General features: G+C 42.6%; 1 protein-coding gene across 1 annotated transcript in view; it reads right to left on the bottom strand.

Annotated features, from left to right (window-relative positions):
* Nucleotides 1-19,259, bottom strand: part of cdkal1 (CDK5 regulatory subunit associated protein 1-like 1) — a 185,911-nt gene that overhangs the window by 34,293 nt on the left and 132,359 nt on the right. Inside the window, exons 11-12 of the mRNA XM_047810996.1 lie at nucleotides 10,724-10,904; nucleotides 2,002-2,064 (exon numbers count right to left, since the gene is read on the bottom strand). Coding sequence (XP_047666952.1) covers nucleotides 2,002-2,064; nucleotides 10,724-10,904 — 244 coding nt within the window. The remainder of the gene's footprint in view (nucleotides 1-2,001; nucleotides 2,065-10,723; nucleotides 10,905-19,259) is intronic.

Genomic DNA, 19,259 nt, shown 5'->3' with positions numbered 1-19,259 from the left:
ACTTCCTTTCCATTATTCCATTAAGCTTTTGTCCTAGACCCATGAATAAGTTGTCTAATTGACCGGCTCGTTGAGGAGAAGTGTGCTATGACTTTTCTAAGCGATCCGAGTACCAGTACTTGGTACCGGGTCTCTAAGTGGCCTTTTTTCCCCATAGACTCCCATTATAAACTTTGGAGGCAAGCTTTCGAACTATCTACACCAAACTCGGCCGGCTTCTTTAGGGTGATACTCTGAACAAACTTTTAAATTGGTGTACCGACTGGCCTTCCGGTTGTGCCGCAGCCCCACACCCAATATATGCAAAATCAAAAAAACTTTTTACAACATGGACGTGTGACATATCAAAACACTCAGAACAATGAGAGGAACTTCCTCACGTGTATTTTGATGAAGTCACGTGACGTCACTTGAAAAATCAAAACTTAGCACAACATGGACATGTGACACATCAGAACACTCAGCACGATGAGGGGAACTCGCCACGTGCAAGCGCCATTCACATTTTCATCAGGAAATGTATGTTCTTGTTGTATTGTTATCGTTGTAATTCTTTTACTTTACTCCTTTTTCATGTCAAACTAAAATGGGATTCTGTATTGTTATTTGACTTTGTTTGCAATAAAAAGACTTCACAAAAAACAAACAAACAAACAAACAAAAAAAAAACAGGAAATGGGAAACAACTAAGTGAAGAAAAATCTGCAGCTAAACCCGGCTGCTGTTAGCCTGACCTTGTTTAGCTTGTTACACGTTATAACACTTTATTGCAGATAACAATATAGAAACAGCAGAAAATCTGAGCTTAGGCATTACATCTTATTTAAATGAACAAAGACCTGGACTACAGCTACAGCTGATTAGGTTTTCCAGCAGTCGTACGTACTAGAGCTGTGCGTGATCGTTCGACTGAGAGTACAGGATAGTACAAACGTGTGCATGTTTTTGTACTAAAGGTAATACTGTATTTATTTAGTGTTATCTACTCAACAACTCCTCAAGAGTGGTGTACTGTACAAGGTAAAAACCATTACAAGCCCCGGGGCACATCGTTTGCTCACATCTGAAGCTTCTGTTTCAAAGTATGTCCACAGGACATGTTAGCGCACCTGCTACAGCGCTAAACACTGTGAGCGCAGCTTAGGGTTGTTCGATAGAAGGTTTAACACTTTAGAGACCAGTTATTTTTCCAATAAAAAAAAAAATGCTCATCAGTTTCAGGAACAGCCCCGGAACCAAATCTCCAAATTTATGGATAAGCGTTAGCACAAAGAACCCTGATTCTTTTTATATTTAAGACGTGTCTGATGTTTTTAAAAATAAAATAAATAAAAAATAAGACTAGGAATGGCGTCAGATTTTATTAGAGGGCAGTTTTTTCCTTCCTGGTCGTTTCCTGACACTTAAGCACTTTTGCCTGTTCTTTCTCAGGCTGTAGCATCTCACAGGAGAGCATCGCCTCCTGTCGTCATGGGTTTTTCAATTTGGATTTGATTACACTGGACGAAGGTAATTAGTCCCCCCCAAAAAAAGTGGATAACGGGAGAACCCTGGCAGCGCTATCAGCAGCTACAGCGTTGTTGTTATTTATTTAGTTTTTTAACAGAAAGGAGATTTAGAGAACTGAAGTTGCGTGGCTCTGCTGAAATTTTAATGACGCCATTAAAAGACAAGAGCTCCGGAGCTCACGCTGATTCCTGTCCAGATGCCCAAAGACTGTGTCATTCGGCACTCTCTTTTTCTTCGCACTCCTTTTCCCTCTTTTTTTTTTCCCCCTCTCTCCAGAGATTACGCTGACAAGGCTGACAAGAAGAATGGCGGAAAAGCCATTATCCTTAACGACACAGAGGAACAGGGGAAGTGCTGTGGTTGTTTGCTTGAGAAGAAGCTAGGATAAGATTCTAAGAGCAAAGAAATGCACTACAACGGATGAGCAGAAAGAAAAGGTCAGGTTTAATGAAGGGGTCTCTGCTAATGGCCGACATTAACATTAGCTCTTACCTCATGGTCGTAAGGGTTGTATGAGTGGAACAACGCCGACAGCTCCTTGGTTCTTTGTTTTTTCTGTTAAGGGAGAAAAAAAAATAGAATTAAAAAAAGAACCACTGCATGTGACAGTACGAGGAAACGTATTATCTTTATTTAACACTGTACCGAAACTAGGTTGTAATGACAAAAGTATGCGACTTAGATGGCTTAGCAAAAAACACAAACAAACAAAAAAAACAAAACAAAACACTCAAGGGTTAGAAATATGAATATCTGCCTGCTGAGCCTCTCGACACCGAAACAGCACAAATGTCCTTAATTTGTAATGAAATTCAAATGCGGGCGCTGGAGCTGATGTATGAAGGCACTTAATGCCATCACTTAAAACAGGCACAGAACGTCAAATGAGTCTAATTAGAACACTGACCAGGCAGTTAGTGAGTCGAGGGAAGCTGTGCTTTTTCATCGCCGAGAGAATTTCCAGCATAGCAACACATATCATGTAGGTCACGTAGATCCAACATCAAACCTCAGAATCCTCCAAAATACTGTCCAGGACTCCGAGACCCAACCACTAAGCAGCATACAGTACCATACTAGACCTGTATCTTAAAACCTCCAGATTCATGACTCCCTATAAAGATATTACAATATTTTTTAAATAAAACACTCAGTAGTCTAATATTGCACACCATTTTTCTCCATCACTACCAATCTGGCTGCCAATGGTAACGTCATCAGGACAATGGTAACAATGGTAACCACCAGCAAAGTGGGAATGGAAAGCAAATGGGTTAAAAAAAGGTACCCACCTGGAAAAGAAAGGTCTTTTAAACATTTAACGTAACCACACAGTGAACAGGGTAACCACAAGGGTGACAGGGTTAAACACATAGGCAAGGAGGTTAGGACTGAATGAAGTAACCAACTGGGTGAAAAGGGAATTAAACCTGGACACGATGGGCGAAAACAAACACAAGAAACTGAAATCATCTGGAAAAGAAAGAATTATGGTAGCCGCTAGTCAGGATTTTAGGGGCATGTGGTAGCCTAGTGGTTAAGGTGTTGGGCTACCAATCGGAATGTTGTGAGTTCGATTCCTACGTCCACCAGGCTGCCACCGCAGGGCCCCTGAGCAAGGCCCTCAACCCTCAATTGCTCAGTTGTATAAAAAATGTAAGTCGCTCTGGATAAGGGTGTCTCCTAAATGCTGTAAGTGTAAGTGTAAATACCCGGATAGCTCGATTCTCAAACACTTCCAGCTTCCCCGTTCCGTAACTTGGTAGCTCTTGAATCTCTGACCTTTCTTTAGAAACATCTCAGAGACGCACAACGGCTGTAATCGACATACGGTGACTGTAAATTTATCGAGCTCTCAAACTGCAGGGTCGTTCGGCTCGGCTCGGCTCAGGCCGTGCCCTTGATTATTAAAAACGCAAATAAGATTCCTGACAAAAATGCGACTCGTTTCATAACGTTACAACTGAAAAGACCTCAGATTCTACTCAGGTAGTATTAAGTGGTAAGAAAAACTGTTCGCATGAGGCAACTTTACCACATCCTATCTTCCTGAATATAACCTCCCTTATTAGCTATGTGATCTGATAGCCCAAGGTGTTGGAATGCAGCAGAGAATTTGACTAGGAATAGCTAGAGCGGCAGCGAGAAATACCCAGGCCTGGCTAATAATCTGACTGATTTCTTACTCTCTTCTAACCAGAACACCAGCTGGATGATGATCAGGCTGAAAACAGCCTCTGGGTTTCCCTTCTTCAGCTTAGCCAATGAGCTCCCAGCAGGATTGGCTCGATGAGGCCAGGATAAGGCAGGCGAGAAAACACAGGATGCAGGGGGAGGTGCAGGTTGCTGGAGCATCCCGTATTCCAAATGCAACCCCTATGGCCATTTGAGAGGAGAGAAAAGAAAAGAAAAAAAACGAGAGAAAGATGAAGTTGGAGAAAGCTTGCAGATCTGAGGCAAGCAAGACCAAGCCAGCGAAGTCTAAAGAGAATACGCTCAGTTCTCATCGTGTTGCAGTTCTATATTGAGGAACTTCAAAAAAGAAGAAGGTGAACCTCGTGACCTTGGGAAATTCAATACTTTAGTGTGTTGAGGGCAAGGCAAAGATCGCTCCACATCTGAAGCAGTGCATTAAATATGAAAAATCATCCTGATAATCCGAGGAACTTTTTTTTTTTCCCCTTCAGTTGTAGTCATTATTACAAAGCGCAGGAGTGATAGAAAGTACCGAGTGGTGTGGCTCAGGACGCATTAAGTTCAAAATGGATCCGACTACCTGCGGTAATAGCAGGCATAACACAAATGGACTAAGGAATATCAATTTTCATACCGAGATAATGACGTCTTTGCTCTTCATTCCTTCCTGCTGAATGACTCGACCGATTCAGGCTCTTATTACAATCAGAGCATTATGTCGCTGCTTTTGGAGGCATTCGGGCTGAAAAACAAAACAAAAAACCTGTTTCAGGTTCCAGGAGCTGTTCGTTTCTAAGCTGAAACTATGAGAGTTCGTACTTAGTCTTGGAAAGTGCAAGAATTACGGGGTGCGTTTAGAAGAACACCAGGATTACTTAATATCTCTCTATTCCTTAGTGTATGCTAATGACATTGCGAATGAAAACGTAAGAGCTGCTTAGTTCGTAGGACAAATCGGAACCCGCTGTCGATGAGTGATGACACCTACTATGATGTCCATCTGCTCTTTCTCACAACTCGCTCTGAAAGCAAACATCATGCCCTATCAAGCGGCAACTAAACGCAAACCACAAACCCCCCCCCCCCCCAACTTCCCCTATCCAACAAAATGGCTACAGCATGAACAGAATGAACTCTTTGACTGACAGCCTTGACAATGGCACAGAGCAGAGAATAGGCACTAATAATCACCGCAGGGTCACGTGATCCCACTTTTTTTTTTCCGCTCTAGGCTTCTCGTGTATCATTAGCTCCTCTATGAAGATGCAAATGATGTGATTTCATGACAACCCTCCCCCCTTTTCCCTCAATCCATCACACACAAGAGTATGGCATGAACACTGGTGTAATGATGCTCTCGACTCTGACGCATGCCCCCGTGAGTGGCAGATGTTGGTGAGGTACAGCTGGGCACTTTACGAGTGGCATACTGGTCTTTTTTAGGCCAATGGAGGCTGAATGAAAGAGCAGAACTAACACAGGCCACGAGAGTGCTGTCAAGGTGTCCGTGTTCTGGCAGTAAATCCATTCAAAAAGCTACATAATGCAATTCAAGGCCAATGTTAAATTTTGCTTTCTGTAAAAATGAAAGAAAAAAAAAGCGAGTTGTAGACATTATAACAGACATGTGGTCGGTCAGTTAAGTCTTCTAAACATTGGGCTTTTGAATGAACAAAAATATGCCGATTATATTAGCCGGACAAATCGAACCACAAATGAAAAGCTTGATGAAAAATCCCCAACATCCTGTGCACAAATGATGAACATGATTCAGTACAACAGAGCAACACGGTCAAAATGCGACAGGAAAAAAAAAAAAAAACGCTAAATAATTTTTATCTACTTTCTTAACTTTAAGAATTTCTAGGAGGGGCCAAAACGAAGGTCAAGTAGCTGCCACTTGATGTTCCATGTACTATTCATGCAGCGGGAACAGATTTAATAATGTACGACAGAAACATCGTGGCTGTGTGACCTTAGCGTTTCTAAAGAGACCTTTAAAGCCGGAGGATTTAATCAAAAGATAATAGAGAGCGCGTATAAACGGTAACATGAAGGAAATGTAATTTACTTAAACAAATGCTGCCTTAGAACAACGGTTAGCGTCTCATCTGCATTTATTTCAAGGACTAGAATAGACAAGGACAGGAGAATCTTGCTAAAGTTAATTAGAATTGTACGACTGCTTCGAGCTCTAAATGAAACGGATATAAAGTCACGTCCTTCGCTTCGTGAAACCATTTCGGTGATGCCTTGCGTTCATTCCAACAATTCTAAACAAGCGTCGTGATCTTTGACATACTAGCCGCACAAAAAACGCCGAGCTTAGCATGAGTCCATGGAAAAGATAAAACTCTTTTGAAGATCTGGACAAATAGGACCTCGCTAAGAACCTAATCCACAAACAAACGATTAGACGGCACGGTGGAAAGATAATAAGATAGCGTACAACCGTAGAGGACTTCGTATTGTTAGAAACACTGAGCAGTGAAAGCAATTAATTATGATAAAAAAATAAAGAACAATTGTTAGCCGTGTCAAGAAGAAGGTACGTTAATGGAAAAATAAATTGTATTCGGTGCGTTTGGACCAAAACACAACAGAACACTACACTGTTATCTCGGGAAACAAAGAATCAGCAACGGTTTATTAGACCTAGTCCTCCGGGGGTCTAAATCATGGCATATGATGGTGTCTAAAGAGAACTACAGTAAATAAATAAGGAAAAGAAAATCGTTAAGGGAAAATAACAAGCTGGCGGGGATTATCAGATGTATTGGGTAAAGACGTTGTGTTTTTTTTTTTTTTTTTTTACATCTGACCTCATCCTAAGTTGGTGTGTATGCCTGAAGGCCTTGCCCATCTGTCTCAGCGTTGAGATCATTTTGTTTCCACATGTTGAGTATTCCTTACTGATCTATTCCACCAACGCGTTCAGAAAAAATGCGGTGCCTCTCAGCGACGGCTCAAGTCCTACTCGGTGCTGCTTGTTTAATTTCCCCTGTTTAGAGACAGCACGGGCGAAGGCGACGAGCTGTCAGGGTAAACACCTGCCCGCCTGGAAAGACCAACATTCCAGGATATCATACCAATTTATCTCGCTAACCCTTTTCTGACACGTGGGACTAATTATGCCGGTGCTTTTTTTTTTGGGGTGGGGGTGGGGGGGCATTCTCCATCTGCATCCCTGTATTTCAGGATTCTGAGAATCCGTCCAAAGATAATGAGATGTGGCAATTCGTTACAAGAGCTGAGCAATTTGTCATGGGGAAGTGGAGGAGCCCTGCAGATAAGATGGCCTAAACGTGCCGAGTGCCAGAATGGGCCGGGCTGCAAGTCTGGCTGTCGTCTTCCTCAGCCCCCTGCAGTCTCTTGTGTGAGCCAGAAAGTCATTACCGTTTGGAGCAGTTATTAATGTGACACACTCAGTCCTGCCCCCTAGACTTCTGCTAGGAGCCGAACCCAATGTAAATCGGCCCGGGAGAGAGATGCTGACCTTTTTGTAAACTCCCTAAACACTTTCTTTGTTGGAATGAACTACCACAGCTTACAGTTTATAATCAGAGGTGTATCAACGATGACATCACTGAGACTCGTACGTCGTGTGAGGTAAGAACAAGCAAGCAGAGCCGAGAATCCGTTGTGGAAAAGTGACGGCGTAAATCACAGACGTGGATCACATTTACAGCTTTATGTGATGCAATTATTCCACGCGAATCTGAACCACAGCCGCCACCCTTTGCTATTGAACTGTAATAAGGGTAATTATACTGACCTGGTGTCGAGGATCCGTTTCCAACCCTCGTCACCGTAAGCGCTCATTATACCAAAGTAGCCAATTTCTGAGTATAATGCTGACAGAAAAATCCGAAACGCTACTAAAGGAAAGCTATTACACCTAAACCAAGTATTTCTTAAAGGTGAATGAACTCTGACAAGCTAAAAGGAGTGAAGATGTTGAAAGAATATTAACGAACGCTTTAGAGAAGTGGATAAAAGAAGAGCGAAGAGAAACAGCACACCGGCCTGTCACTGATTTACAAACCCTTGGAAACTAAAGACATTAAAAGATCAACAAAGGCTGGAGTAGAACCACTTTACACAGCTAAATTAAGTGTTTATAAAGCTAAATAAACTAGTAAAGAAACAGTTATGGAATCATATCATATATATAAACCTGCCGCTGCTGCTACAAAAAGACCTTCTGAGTTAAGACAAAGTAAGATATTTCCTCCAAGCAATAGTGTGTGTACTGTAGGATCTCCGACTCCTGGACTCAGATAGTACAGATTGATCAGGATCCCCGAGTGGGAAGAAAAGGAATCAGAGACGAAGCAGTCCATTAAAACCACGCAGATCTTCCGACGATGGATCGGTCTGAGAAGGGAAGAAGGACACGGCCTGAGATGAAGATCCACTGCTGAAGCAAAAACGAAGCTCCAGAGGCTGAGTGCGATTGAAAAAGTACGACGGTTGATGGTGATAAGCAGGGGCGGTTCTAGGGTTTCATCTTTAGGGGGTTTTAGCCCTCAGTGAGAATTTAAAACAAGAAGAGTTTTATATTATATATTATATGACAACATAGTAAACCAAAAGTTATGGTATTATTTAAAATGGCAAAAGTGGACACCAAAATTTATATGCATGATGTAATGATGTCAGTCTTCAATCAGATCAGTTCATGTATGTGTGCATTCTCTACAAACAGTGTGTCTGATGAATGCAGTCATTAATAAACAAAGATTCACAAGACAGAGACCAAATCAATAGATGTTATTTTTATTTAATACTGAATGGATTGTTTGCATTAATATTTTGTTTGTGCTACAACGCTGGTAATAAGAATAGTGAAATTTCACTGCTTTTGGTTGCCGTCTTTGCGGTTTTCCGCCGAATAACGTTAGAGATAAACGCCTCCAGCTCTGACTGACGTGCACGATGCTGTGCTTCTCCAAAAAAAGCAGACAGCTTCATAAAGCAGGCAGCTGATTGCGCACTTTTGAAAGACTACAACACACGTGCGTAAAAGAAAAGTAAAAAAAAAATCGCTCTTGGATCAAACTGATAAATAATTTTCTTTCCCATCGACGACATGTCCTGCATTTTAACGTAATTTTTATTGTTTATTTATGAAAGTAAAAATTATACCTATAGTTTTAGGGTGGCTGAGATCACACACAGGGGGCTGGAGCCACCCTAAAGAAGGGCTAGAACCGCCCCTGGTGATAAGGTCTCTGAACTTGACAAATCCATGAACATGACGGCACGCAAAGCTGAGAAAGCAAACATCTTTGTAACACAACACACAATGACCTACTGAATTGCTGTTTATTTTTTTTTAGCTTAGTACATTTCTGTGTTTATGAATTCTCTATTAAGGTTTAAAACCGATTCTTGGTTTAAATGATGTGCAAGAGAATGGAGTTGTAAAGTAAGGAGTAAAGAGGATCGTTTAGAATCCTATAGCACTCCAACACGTGTTCTTTCTATGAAGGTACTAATCGCATAACACAAAAATAAATAAATAAATAAATAAATAAATAAATAAATAAATAAATAAATAAATAGATCGTTCACATCCGTTTTTGACAGAACTGGAGCAGGTTCCTTGGATTTGATGACTCAGTTCTTGCTTGTTTGCGGAAAATAAATCCCATCATGAAGCTTAGTGGACTTAAAATTCACTATTTAAGGGCGTCTCAGAGTGAACGTAGGACCGTAGCCCCGTATGAGTCCAGGCACGTTCGCATTTCCATGTGAATTCTCTCGATCTGAACACGGACTGGTGCTCAGGAAGCGGAACAACTGATTGATTTCTTCAGTTACTGAAGTCCTTTATTAAATAGTAACCCTTTCTATCATTCATAAGAAAGCAGAGGTTGCAATAACTTTCTCAAAATAATAATGTTTTACATCACAAGCATCACATTTGTTTTGATTTTTTGGTAAACAAAGAATGTCGTGTCTAATTGTTGCTAAAGTGTCTTGAATTATTCCTCATTAAAAGATAGACTGAGAAAGAGAGAGAGAGAGAGACAGAGAGAACAAGAAAGTGAGAGAGAGAGACAGATTGAGAAAGAGACAGACTGAGAGAGAGAGAAAGAGAGATAGACAGAGAGAGAGAGAACAAGAGAGAGATAGACAGAGAGAGAGAGAGAGAACAAGAGAGAGAGAGAAAGAGAGAGAGAGAGATAGACTGAGAGAGAGAGAGAACAAGAGAGAGATAGACAGAGAGAGAGAACAAGAGAGAAAGGGAACGAGAGAGGGAACGAGAGAAAGAGTCAGACAGAGAGAGAAAGAGAGAGAGAGGGAACGAGAGAGGGAATAAGAGAGAGAGTCAGACAGATAGAGAGAGATAGACAGAGAGAGAAAGAGAGAGGGAGACAGTGTGTGTGTGTGAGAGAGAGAGAGAGAGAGAGAGAGAGAGAGAGAGAGAGAGAGAGAGACGAGAAAGAGAACCTTCATACACTGGTTTCTGATTCAAAGAAAAAGAACGTTATTGGTTAAAATCATCCACAGTATTTATGACTGTAACTCTTGAGGCCAGAAAAGGCATCAGATGCTCTTTCAGCTGTGGGCGGAGTCTCTGAGCCTGAGACTGGCAGGTTTGTCCATCACCACTAATACTCTGTTTGGATAAGTAAGTGTGCCACTTGGCTGGTTGTATAAATCCTGAGAAAACAAACACCAAAGTGATGAGGTGGGCCTGTCATGCAGCTCCGCTTTGGAGCCTATACCTGACCATCTGCTAGGAATAAAGCCAAAAAGAAGAATACTCCTTAATCCTACAGTGGGAAGACTCTGGAACGTGGTAATGTTTACATTTGCCATGGCAATTCCAGGAGAATCAAACAGCTGAGTGTTTAAATGTTTAAAGTGTTTCATGCACATCCATCCACATTGTGTAATTTGGGGGCTATTAAGGTATGAAAAAAAACTCAAATCACAATGTACCTGCCCCAGGTTCGAACAACAAAGCCAGTAATCATGATACACACTTTAGAACCCAAACGCTCACCACATGTGCCGGGACCTGCTCCATCTTGGCCGCCGGAGTTCCGGGACGTGGGTAGAACTGGTTGATGAAGAGGCTTGGGAATCGGTACTTTCTCACAAGCTCCATCGTCTGCTGAAAGTCCTCGTCCGTTTCGCCCGGAAAGCCACAGATAATGTCAGTGGCGATGGTGATGCCAGGAACCCTGCGAGAAACAGAACCACATGAAAACTCTGTACAAAGACTCTATGCAGGATATAAGAAAGAAAGGTACTTGAGGTATGGATAAAATATATACTGTGGCCTTTTACTCAAGGATGCTGGATCATGGCTCAGACTTATAGAGACCCCTTAAAGGAAAGTAACAATTCGCGCTACTTAAATAAACTGCTATACACAGACAAAGGTGAACTTTAATTCCATTATTTATTTCCCGGAATCTCTTGAGGTACAACCCCTACGACCCTTCGTCAGAAACTTGCTTGCAACAGGGGCACGTCTCACCTCAGATCATCGGTGAACCTGGAGACGAGTGCATAAAAGTGCATGAGAAAGAGAGCGGAGGATGTATTCCACCCCTGCAAGGTCTCACTGGGACCGTTCTCCGTTCTAGAACCTTATTACCAGCCTCGACATCCATCGATTGTCTACGTCCACGCTGATTAAATTAGGCCCTCTGCTGAGGAATCGGTTCATCGATTTCCTTTCGCATGTATCCTATTATTATCGATCATCGACCTACAGGAAAGAAAACAACTCCGGGGCTCCCTCCACAAAGAACAATCGACAAAGACTGAGGTAATTTATGCTTCAGGAGAAAAGTCAGCCAGCAGTCAATGTGTCTGCGCCCTTTAAGCATTTATTAGCTCATCGACGGCGCTTGTTGTCTCTGTGAGAGCGAAATGTCGCGGCCTTGTGAGTAACATTTACATTTTGTGTAAAGATGCCTGCGGACCCAAGAACAAACAAGGTGGATCTGTTCAAGCTCAGACTCCCTGTTTCTCGAAACGTTTTGGAACGGGATATTTTATTGCGGTATAAGTCACAAGTGGTGTCCTAGCTTTGGCGGTATCAAGTATAAGCTTAGCCATGCAACAAAGCACCTTCTGTAAGTTCTGACGAATAGGATGCCAATGAACCTTCAGGATGCTTACACCATGTTTAACTTTCATACAGACCATCTTCATATTTTCAGTTCTTCCTGTTTGCTGGCACAAAGAGCAGATTATCATAAAGAATGGATAATTTAACGGATGGATCAAGGCAATGAAATTGTCTGTGTCCTATGATTTCCCATAACACCCTGCTCTACATCCAGTCTGTGGCTCATGCATTCATGCATGCCTTTCCATGGCTTATGTTCATTCTTAATCATGTTAGTCTTAGCTGCACTTTTCCCCACAGATAACCTTTGACCTATTGATACAGCCATAGTTTCAGGCGGCGTTAATATTTCAGAGCTTCCTCGGGCAGTTAGGAATCCTTGACCTCTATTGGAGGAAAAAGTCCTGAAGGTAATTGGACAGATTGGTGCACAGTTCAACATTTCCAACACTCAGAACTCTACTTCTTATGGATATGGCAGCCATTATTGGAATTTAAAAAAAAAAAAGGAATGGATGTTGGATCCAACGGTACAAAATGACAGTTGAGTCTTGACTGAGGACTTTGTCGGAAAATATGGCAAATCGAGACGAATTTCGTTTCTCCATCAAATTCTTCCACGGTCATAAACGTAACGCTCTCATAATCTGATCTATTTGCTTTTTATCTGTCCTCGGATCTCCAAAAAAGATTTTGAACGAGGGGGAAAGAGACACAGGCTAATGCACATGCCATTAGTGATGGCCAATCGAGTAAGTGTGGTCAGGGCCACTCGGCAAACCCTTCTTAAAGGTTGTGCTATTTTGAACACAATGAGGCATGTGGGAATGTCCTGAGACCAATTAGTGAGGCAAGCTGTCCACAGCGGCTCAGTGCCGGATGGATAATATTCACCGTGCCTCGTTAGATTGAGCTGCAAGCCTGAGCTGGGCTACGCTAGGACGTTAGCCTCTGGTGATAATGGGTATACACTGTATAATGGAGAAGCAAATCTAATACCGGGTGTCATATAAGCGAAGAACATGTCAGGAACGTGAGGATGTGTGGAGGAAAGAATGAGTGTGGTACACAAGAAAGTTGTCAACTGGAGCAAAACAGACTTCTCACGTAACGTCGTGTGGTTAAAAAGTGGTGATAGTTTGATTTGTTTTCTTACAGCAGGACCCACGGAGGAATCTAAGGGACTCTGCTAACAAATGAGCTCATGAAAAACAAGACAGGCCACAGGATGACTGCGAGCCACATCAGCACATCGGCGAAAACCAGGTGCATCCGAGTTCTCGCGTCTTTGCTCTCTCAAGAGGAAAGGAATCTATAGCTCATCACAGAGAGGCGAAAAAAAAAAGAAAAGACGACGACAATGTGAAAGAGAGCGAATGCGAGCTGTGCTCTCTCACTAGAATCCATTACCTTGCTCTCCACCTCTTCAGACCTCTCGTGAAGAAAGAATTGAAGAGAGGGTGGGAAAAAAAGTGCTAATCAAAAATGATAGACCTGGCAGCTCATCTCCTCGAGTCTGGCAGATGGAATACTCTTTAATGCACCGCTGGCTTGTCAGCCATGATTGCATGGCTTTTTGGATGCACCATAATACAGCCAGTTTAGCCGTTATTACGGAGAGCGGCGTCTCTCTCCTCGCTCAGTTCACGCTTACATGTACCTACAGCTCAAAACTCTGAAGGGCACAGTGCTGCCTGATAAAACCATTCCGTAGAATATGTAGAACCTGTAACAGCAGCATGAACAGTGTGTTACCGTGTGGGTTACTGTTTATATTCAATATAATCATTCACAGCTTTTTTCTTTACCGATGATGGGAATACATGTGTAATCGTTGGGAAAAGTGAAGTTCTCTGTAGGGAGACATTTAATTTAACATACATAAAAGAAAAAGGCCAGTGAGGGAAAGGCTAAGTATAGCTACTATAATGTCACTGATTATGTCGCTTTGTAGAAGCCAATATTCTGTTTTCCTATTTAAGCTTAGACAAAAATATATCAAGAGTAACTCCTCCTAGGGCGTTCGAGCCACATGCACCAAATTCGGATATGTTGTAGACGCTGGTCTGAAGTTTGATGCTATGACTTTTCTAAGCGATCCGAGTACCGATACTTCCGGTCTCAAAATGGCCTTTTTTCCCCATAGACTCCCATTATAAACTTTGGAGGTTTATAACCCGGCAAGCTTTTGAACTCTCTACACCAAACTCGGCCGGCTCCTTTAGGGTGATACTCTGAACAAAGGTTTAAATTGGTGTACCGACTGGCCTTTCGGTTGTGCCGCAGCCCCGCCCCCAAAATATGCCACATCAAAAAACTTTTTACAACATGGACATGTGACATATCAAAACACTCAGAACAATGTGGGGAACTTCCTCGAGAGTATTCGGGTGACGTCACATGCTCGTCTCCACTTACCTCCAAATGTTTTGGCACCCTAGCTTTCTGTCTACTTGCTTCCAAATGTAACACTGACCCTTATGTCCACTCGCCTTCAAAAAGCACCGGCCTTTGCGAATACTTGCATCGTCAAAGCCAACATGAAAGTTTGTCGTGACAAACTTTACAAATCTAGCAACAAATTGAATTTGTGAAAAGGAAAAGAAAATACTTGGCAGAACCAAGTATTATCAGTGTTATCAGTACCTCTGCTCCATCCCACTACCATGTAATCATTTCCCACTGCTGGATATGTGAGTTATAGTATAATGACTTGAGAATTAGGGCAATCGAAACCTCGTGTGGAACCAACAACTCTTCTTAGCTGGCAGGTGATCCAAATGGCAAACCCTCTGGGACTCTTCTCTTCTGCACCCCTGGAGAGAGGGAAGGTTGGTGGAGAGAGGGAAGGTTCATGCTGCTCCATGCATCGCTGTGAGTGCGTCCTGGGTTCAAACTGACAGTTCCTGCTCCATCAGTCAACAAGCAACATCTAACACCGCAGACAACGATTAGTTTTTGTTTACACAACCGGATCCAATTAAACCTTAGCGAGGTGGAAGCATGCCTGGGAGTTTGGATCGTTCTGAATATAAAGGTCCCCTGGGCCTCCGGATCAGGTGATGTCCAGCCACCATGACACCTTTCCTCATTACAGGTGCTATCCTCCTTTACTCATGCCAAAACGTGTGAAAATACACTGTGCTGTCCTCTTACTGCGTTACAGTGTTATTGACAGTGCTCTGGATGAGAAAAGGAGCAGGAAAGAACACTTATCGAAGAGAAGGAATAGTGTGCAGCTAGATTTCATCCACTAATGAACTCCAGCTGGGGCATCCCTGGTGGATACCTGACTGAAACTCTCTACCATGTTCTCGGGAATTAGGCTTGATGGAAGGGGCGACTCACCCAAAAGCATCCTGAACTGAGTGGTTTTGCATGGAATCAATCTTGCTCACCATGGATGCAATGAAAAACTGAGGAATGAAGTGGGCTTGGAGCTCACAGTTGAGATGCACCTGCCAGCCTGGAATAACGTGTGGTCCGGGTAAAGGGCAAGGTGGTTTATAAGGATACGTATTTTTAGACACTTGCATAGGCTGATGCCAAAATGTTTCTCAACATATGTAAAGGTTAGAAGGTCAAAGGACGTAAAAAAATAAATAAATAAAAATGTTCAACCGATCTTTCTAACTTCTCTTGGCACCTTCTGTGCAAAGAAGAAACGTGAGCTGAAACAAAACAGGATTTAAGCGCTAACACATTTTCAAGTGAACCAAAACCTTCCATTCCCATTTACACTTTACACCTACCCGCTCTTACATTTGCTCGAGATGGATTCGCAGCCGAGCCTAAATCCTTTTAATTAAAATCCGATGGAACTCAGCAGGCTTAGAATTACACTGGCAAGTGTGGGTTAGGAAGAAAGCTTAAGAAAAAGAAAACATCTTTGCCTAAATCTAATTATTCGGAAGGGTCCGTGGGGAATAAACGCTGGGTGTGAGATCCACCGGAGGGAAGTGTTTATGCGACACGTGTATGCGACTTGTCAGGAAGATGATGAAGGTGGAATTAACAGAAAGGTCTGAGATGGCAGGAGGCAAAGGAATGAATTAACGGTGAAGTGGTGAGGTTTGGTCAACATTTGGAGAAGGGTCTTCTGTGGACTAAAAGCTGCAGAGACGATATGCTAGTTAAACTACCAGTAGAAACCAAATCACACTGAAAAAGTAGTCCTGTTTATTATGTAGGAGTCGTCTTTTACATGCAGTACGAGAAATGTCAAAGCGTTTAAGATCCTTACTGAACAAGCAAGCGATGGCAGTGCTGAGCGGTTACTGAACAGAACCCTTTTTTCAGGCTCGTTTATCAGTTCCAGTTGCCACTACAGCATTTGTTTCTATTGATCTACTATTATGATATTGATTTCACTTGGGAAACAACCCTGGAGCTCAGTTCCAGGTCAGATTTTTTATTGATTTTTTTTATTTTTGTGATAGAAAAGGATTGAAGTTAGACACGGAGACTAATAAAACAATGATGTAAAGAGTTAGTAGATTTGAACAGACAGTGATTGGCCCAGGTTCCAGTGAGGGGTACATTCTTGTCTTAGAGGAGATAATTACTGGCCTTGATGGTCTTTTGTATCAGAAAGAATTCGCTCGTCTGGAGGATCGCACTCCCTGAGATGCATGGATTCACTTTGAGAAGCGTTGACACCTTATTACCTTCCAAGAGTAGCTGTGTTACCCCAGAGTCTCCCTCTCTCTCTCTTTTAGCGAGTGAGGTGTTTTTTATCTGTTCCATTTCGTATGTCTGTAATGAATTTGCTCAAGGCTTATTTCCGACGTCGCAAAAACAGAGTGACAAGCTGCAAGCCACTATGACTTGAGGTGAGAGAGGCAATTAACACACTGGAGCCTTCTGTTAAGCTTTTTCTGCCGTGCCGTAGTGGCTGTAACTTGTACAACATGTTAGAACTCAAACTGATTTTGTATTCCTCTGTGACTTCAGAGTTGTTAGATTTGTACACTGATAATAAAACGCCGAGCCGTTGTCCATCTCGTGGCGACTGTTTTGTGAGCTTCAGACTGCTAGGAGGTTTTCCTGATGGTTAAAAACATCTACTGAAGTATCTTATTCCTGACATAGAATTGTTCCAATCAATGTTTCACCACATACACACAGGAAACCGAGCTGGACAACGATGTTTCTGTGACTACTGGATCGCCACGTGAGCGATGGAGCGGCGCGATGAAGTTTGCGGCGTTGAGATGAGCGTCTGAGCACAGAACGTGGTATGTAAAGTTCACCTTTACCTTTGACATTCCAACCACAATCCACTCAATATGGCAGTCAGCGTGCATCATTCCTGCTGTCCTAGCCCGGGCAGTAATGAGGTATCAAATGCCATGAAGAGATTAACTCCAGGTCTTTTGAGGACAGAAGAACCAGGGTGATCTTATGATATGGACATTTTCTGACCTCACTCTGGCAGGGAATTGATCCAATGTCCAGTTAATTACAGCTATCATATCAGACGTAGCAAACAGGGACAACGAAGGAGAGGTTAGTGTAACACAGATACGGTTTTAAAGGACGTTGGTCATTTTTCTCTTTTTGTTTTCTTGAGCTATTACCCCACCCAAAAAAAAAAACCAAAACCAGGAAGAGTCACACAGCCTGTCAGAATCCCATTTGCCACAGACGAGGACTGACCAAATATTAGTATTTACTCAGATTCTAAAGAAAAAGAAGTTCCTGTCACCATGGCATTAGCCTTAAACAGAATACATCTTTGGAAAGAATTTTCACCAGGCGACATGCAAGTTATTTGGCTTGTGGTGGTTGTTTATCGCACCGCCATTCAAACCAGACAGAGGGAGAGAGAGACAGGAAGAGAGAGAGAGAAAATAGACTGTCATTTCTGTAAGCACCGGATACGTGTCGGACACTTCCATGTTTCCACTTGTGACTCAGACAGCAGTCAGAAGACTCATCGCTGACACACGGAGAACACGTTGCAGCTTACTGACCACTGACCGTGATTAGTGATGATGTCACACACTGCAGGACCTGCTTACGTGTCCACATTTAGAAGACGAAGCGGAGAAAACACACCAGCGGTGCAGACAGACAGACAGACAGACAGACCCCTGACAGATAAGATATAGATATCTACAGATATCTACAAACAGACAGACTAACAGAAACGGATAGACAGAATATATGTAAAGACAAAGACAGACAATTCTGTATGCACCATTGTACAAACAGAGTCCACAGCAGTGCTGCCTCCATTCTTAAGGACTCCACCCACACACACACACACACACACACATATATATATACTTCATATCCGTATTTTCATAGTCTGTCTGCTGTATAGTCTTTTTTTAAACTATGTCAGGCATTCACTGTGGACTGCAAAGAAATAGTTTATAGTCTATAGTTTCACACACACACACACACACACACACACACACACACACACACACACCTGCTTAGATTTTGCGATTAAACTGCTGCTATTGGTTCAAGCGCATATTTTAACAGATGTGTTTAAATTACATCGCCCTCCCTATACAATGGTGTGTGTGCGTGTGTGTGTCTGTGTGTCAAACTATAGACATGTATGGACTCACGGATTGAAAAGAACAGAAGAGAAGGTAGAACTAAAGAAAATGTACCCACTGACCCCTGAAATACGGTGTGGAGGCTCAGTGTGTGTGTGCGTGTGTGTGTGTTTGTGTGTGTGTGTGTTTCTTTTCTTCCTCTCAGGCAGGACACACTTGCTAATTAAAGCAGAAGAGACACATTAGATGCCTCACACCTTAAGAACTGACACAAAGGTGTGTGTGTGTGTGTGTGTGGGTTACTGACTTCACACACACACACACACACACACACACACACACACACACAGCTTGTCGTTTTTTCCGGATCAGTCGCAGCTCTGTGTTGGTTTTCCGGATCAGTCCCAGGTCAGAATGAGTGACGTCCTCACTAAACCCATGGCACAGATCCTGCAATCACTAAAGCTGATCTCTTCATAAAAAGCCCCGGAGCTATGGTTTCATTCTCACAACGCACGGTCCATTAGCCTCAGCCCTGGGATAATTACAGCCTCGATATGGTACTGTACGACCCGGCCGGAACATTCCATTAGCTTTCAATTAGCAGAGCTGCTGACCGTCAGGTCTCCATCATGGAGCTGTGTGAGCAGCATGTGGAAAGCGGGGACTGCTCTAAACACCTCAAGCCACAGCTGGTCCGTACGAGTCCGCAGACGTGCAGCGACACATTCAAACAATCGATTAACGAAATTTAGTCTATGATTTTTCCAGGTAAAAAGCAGGAAAGTTCAATAAAGAATCATAAACTCCAATTATAAACATCATGTCACGTTTAAAAGATAAAAACATTCCCCGGATGAATAAATAAACACAGCCAGGCTTTTGGACCCAGTGTGAAGATGAAGCAAAAAAATGTAGATGGATGGTGGGATGATGTTTAT

This window comes from Tachysurus fulvidraco, chromosome 3, assembly GCF_022655615.1.
Source record: "Tachysurus fulvidraco isolate hzauxx_2018 chromosome 3, HZAU_PFXX_2.0, whole genome shotgun sequence".
Lineage (NCBI taxonomy): Eukaryota > Metazoa > Chordata > Actinopteri > Siluriformes > Bagridae > Tachysurus > Tachysurus fulvidraco.
Note: the sequence above shows the minus strand (reverse complement) of the source record. Positions and strands in the feature narration are given on the sequence as shown.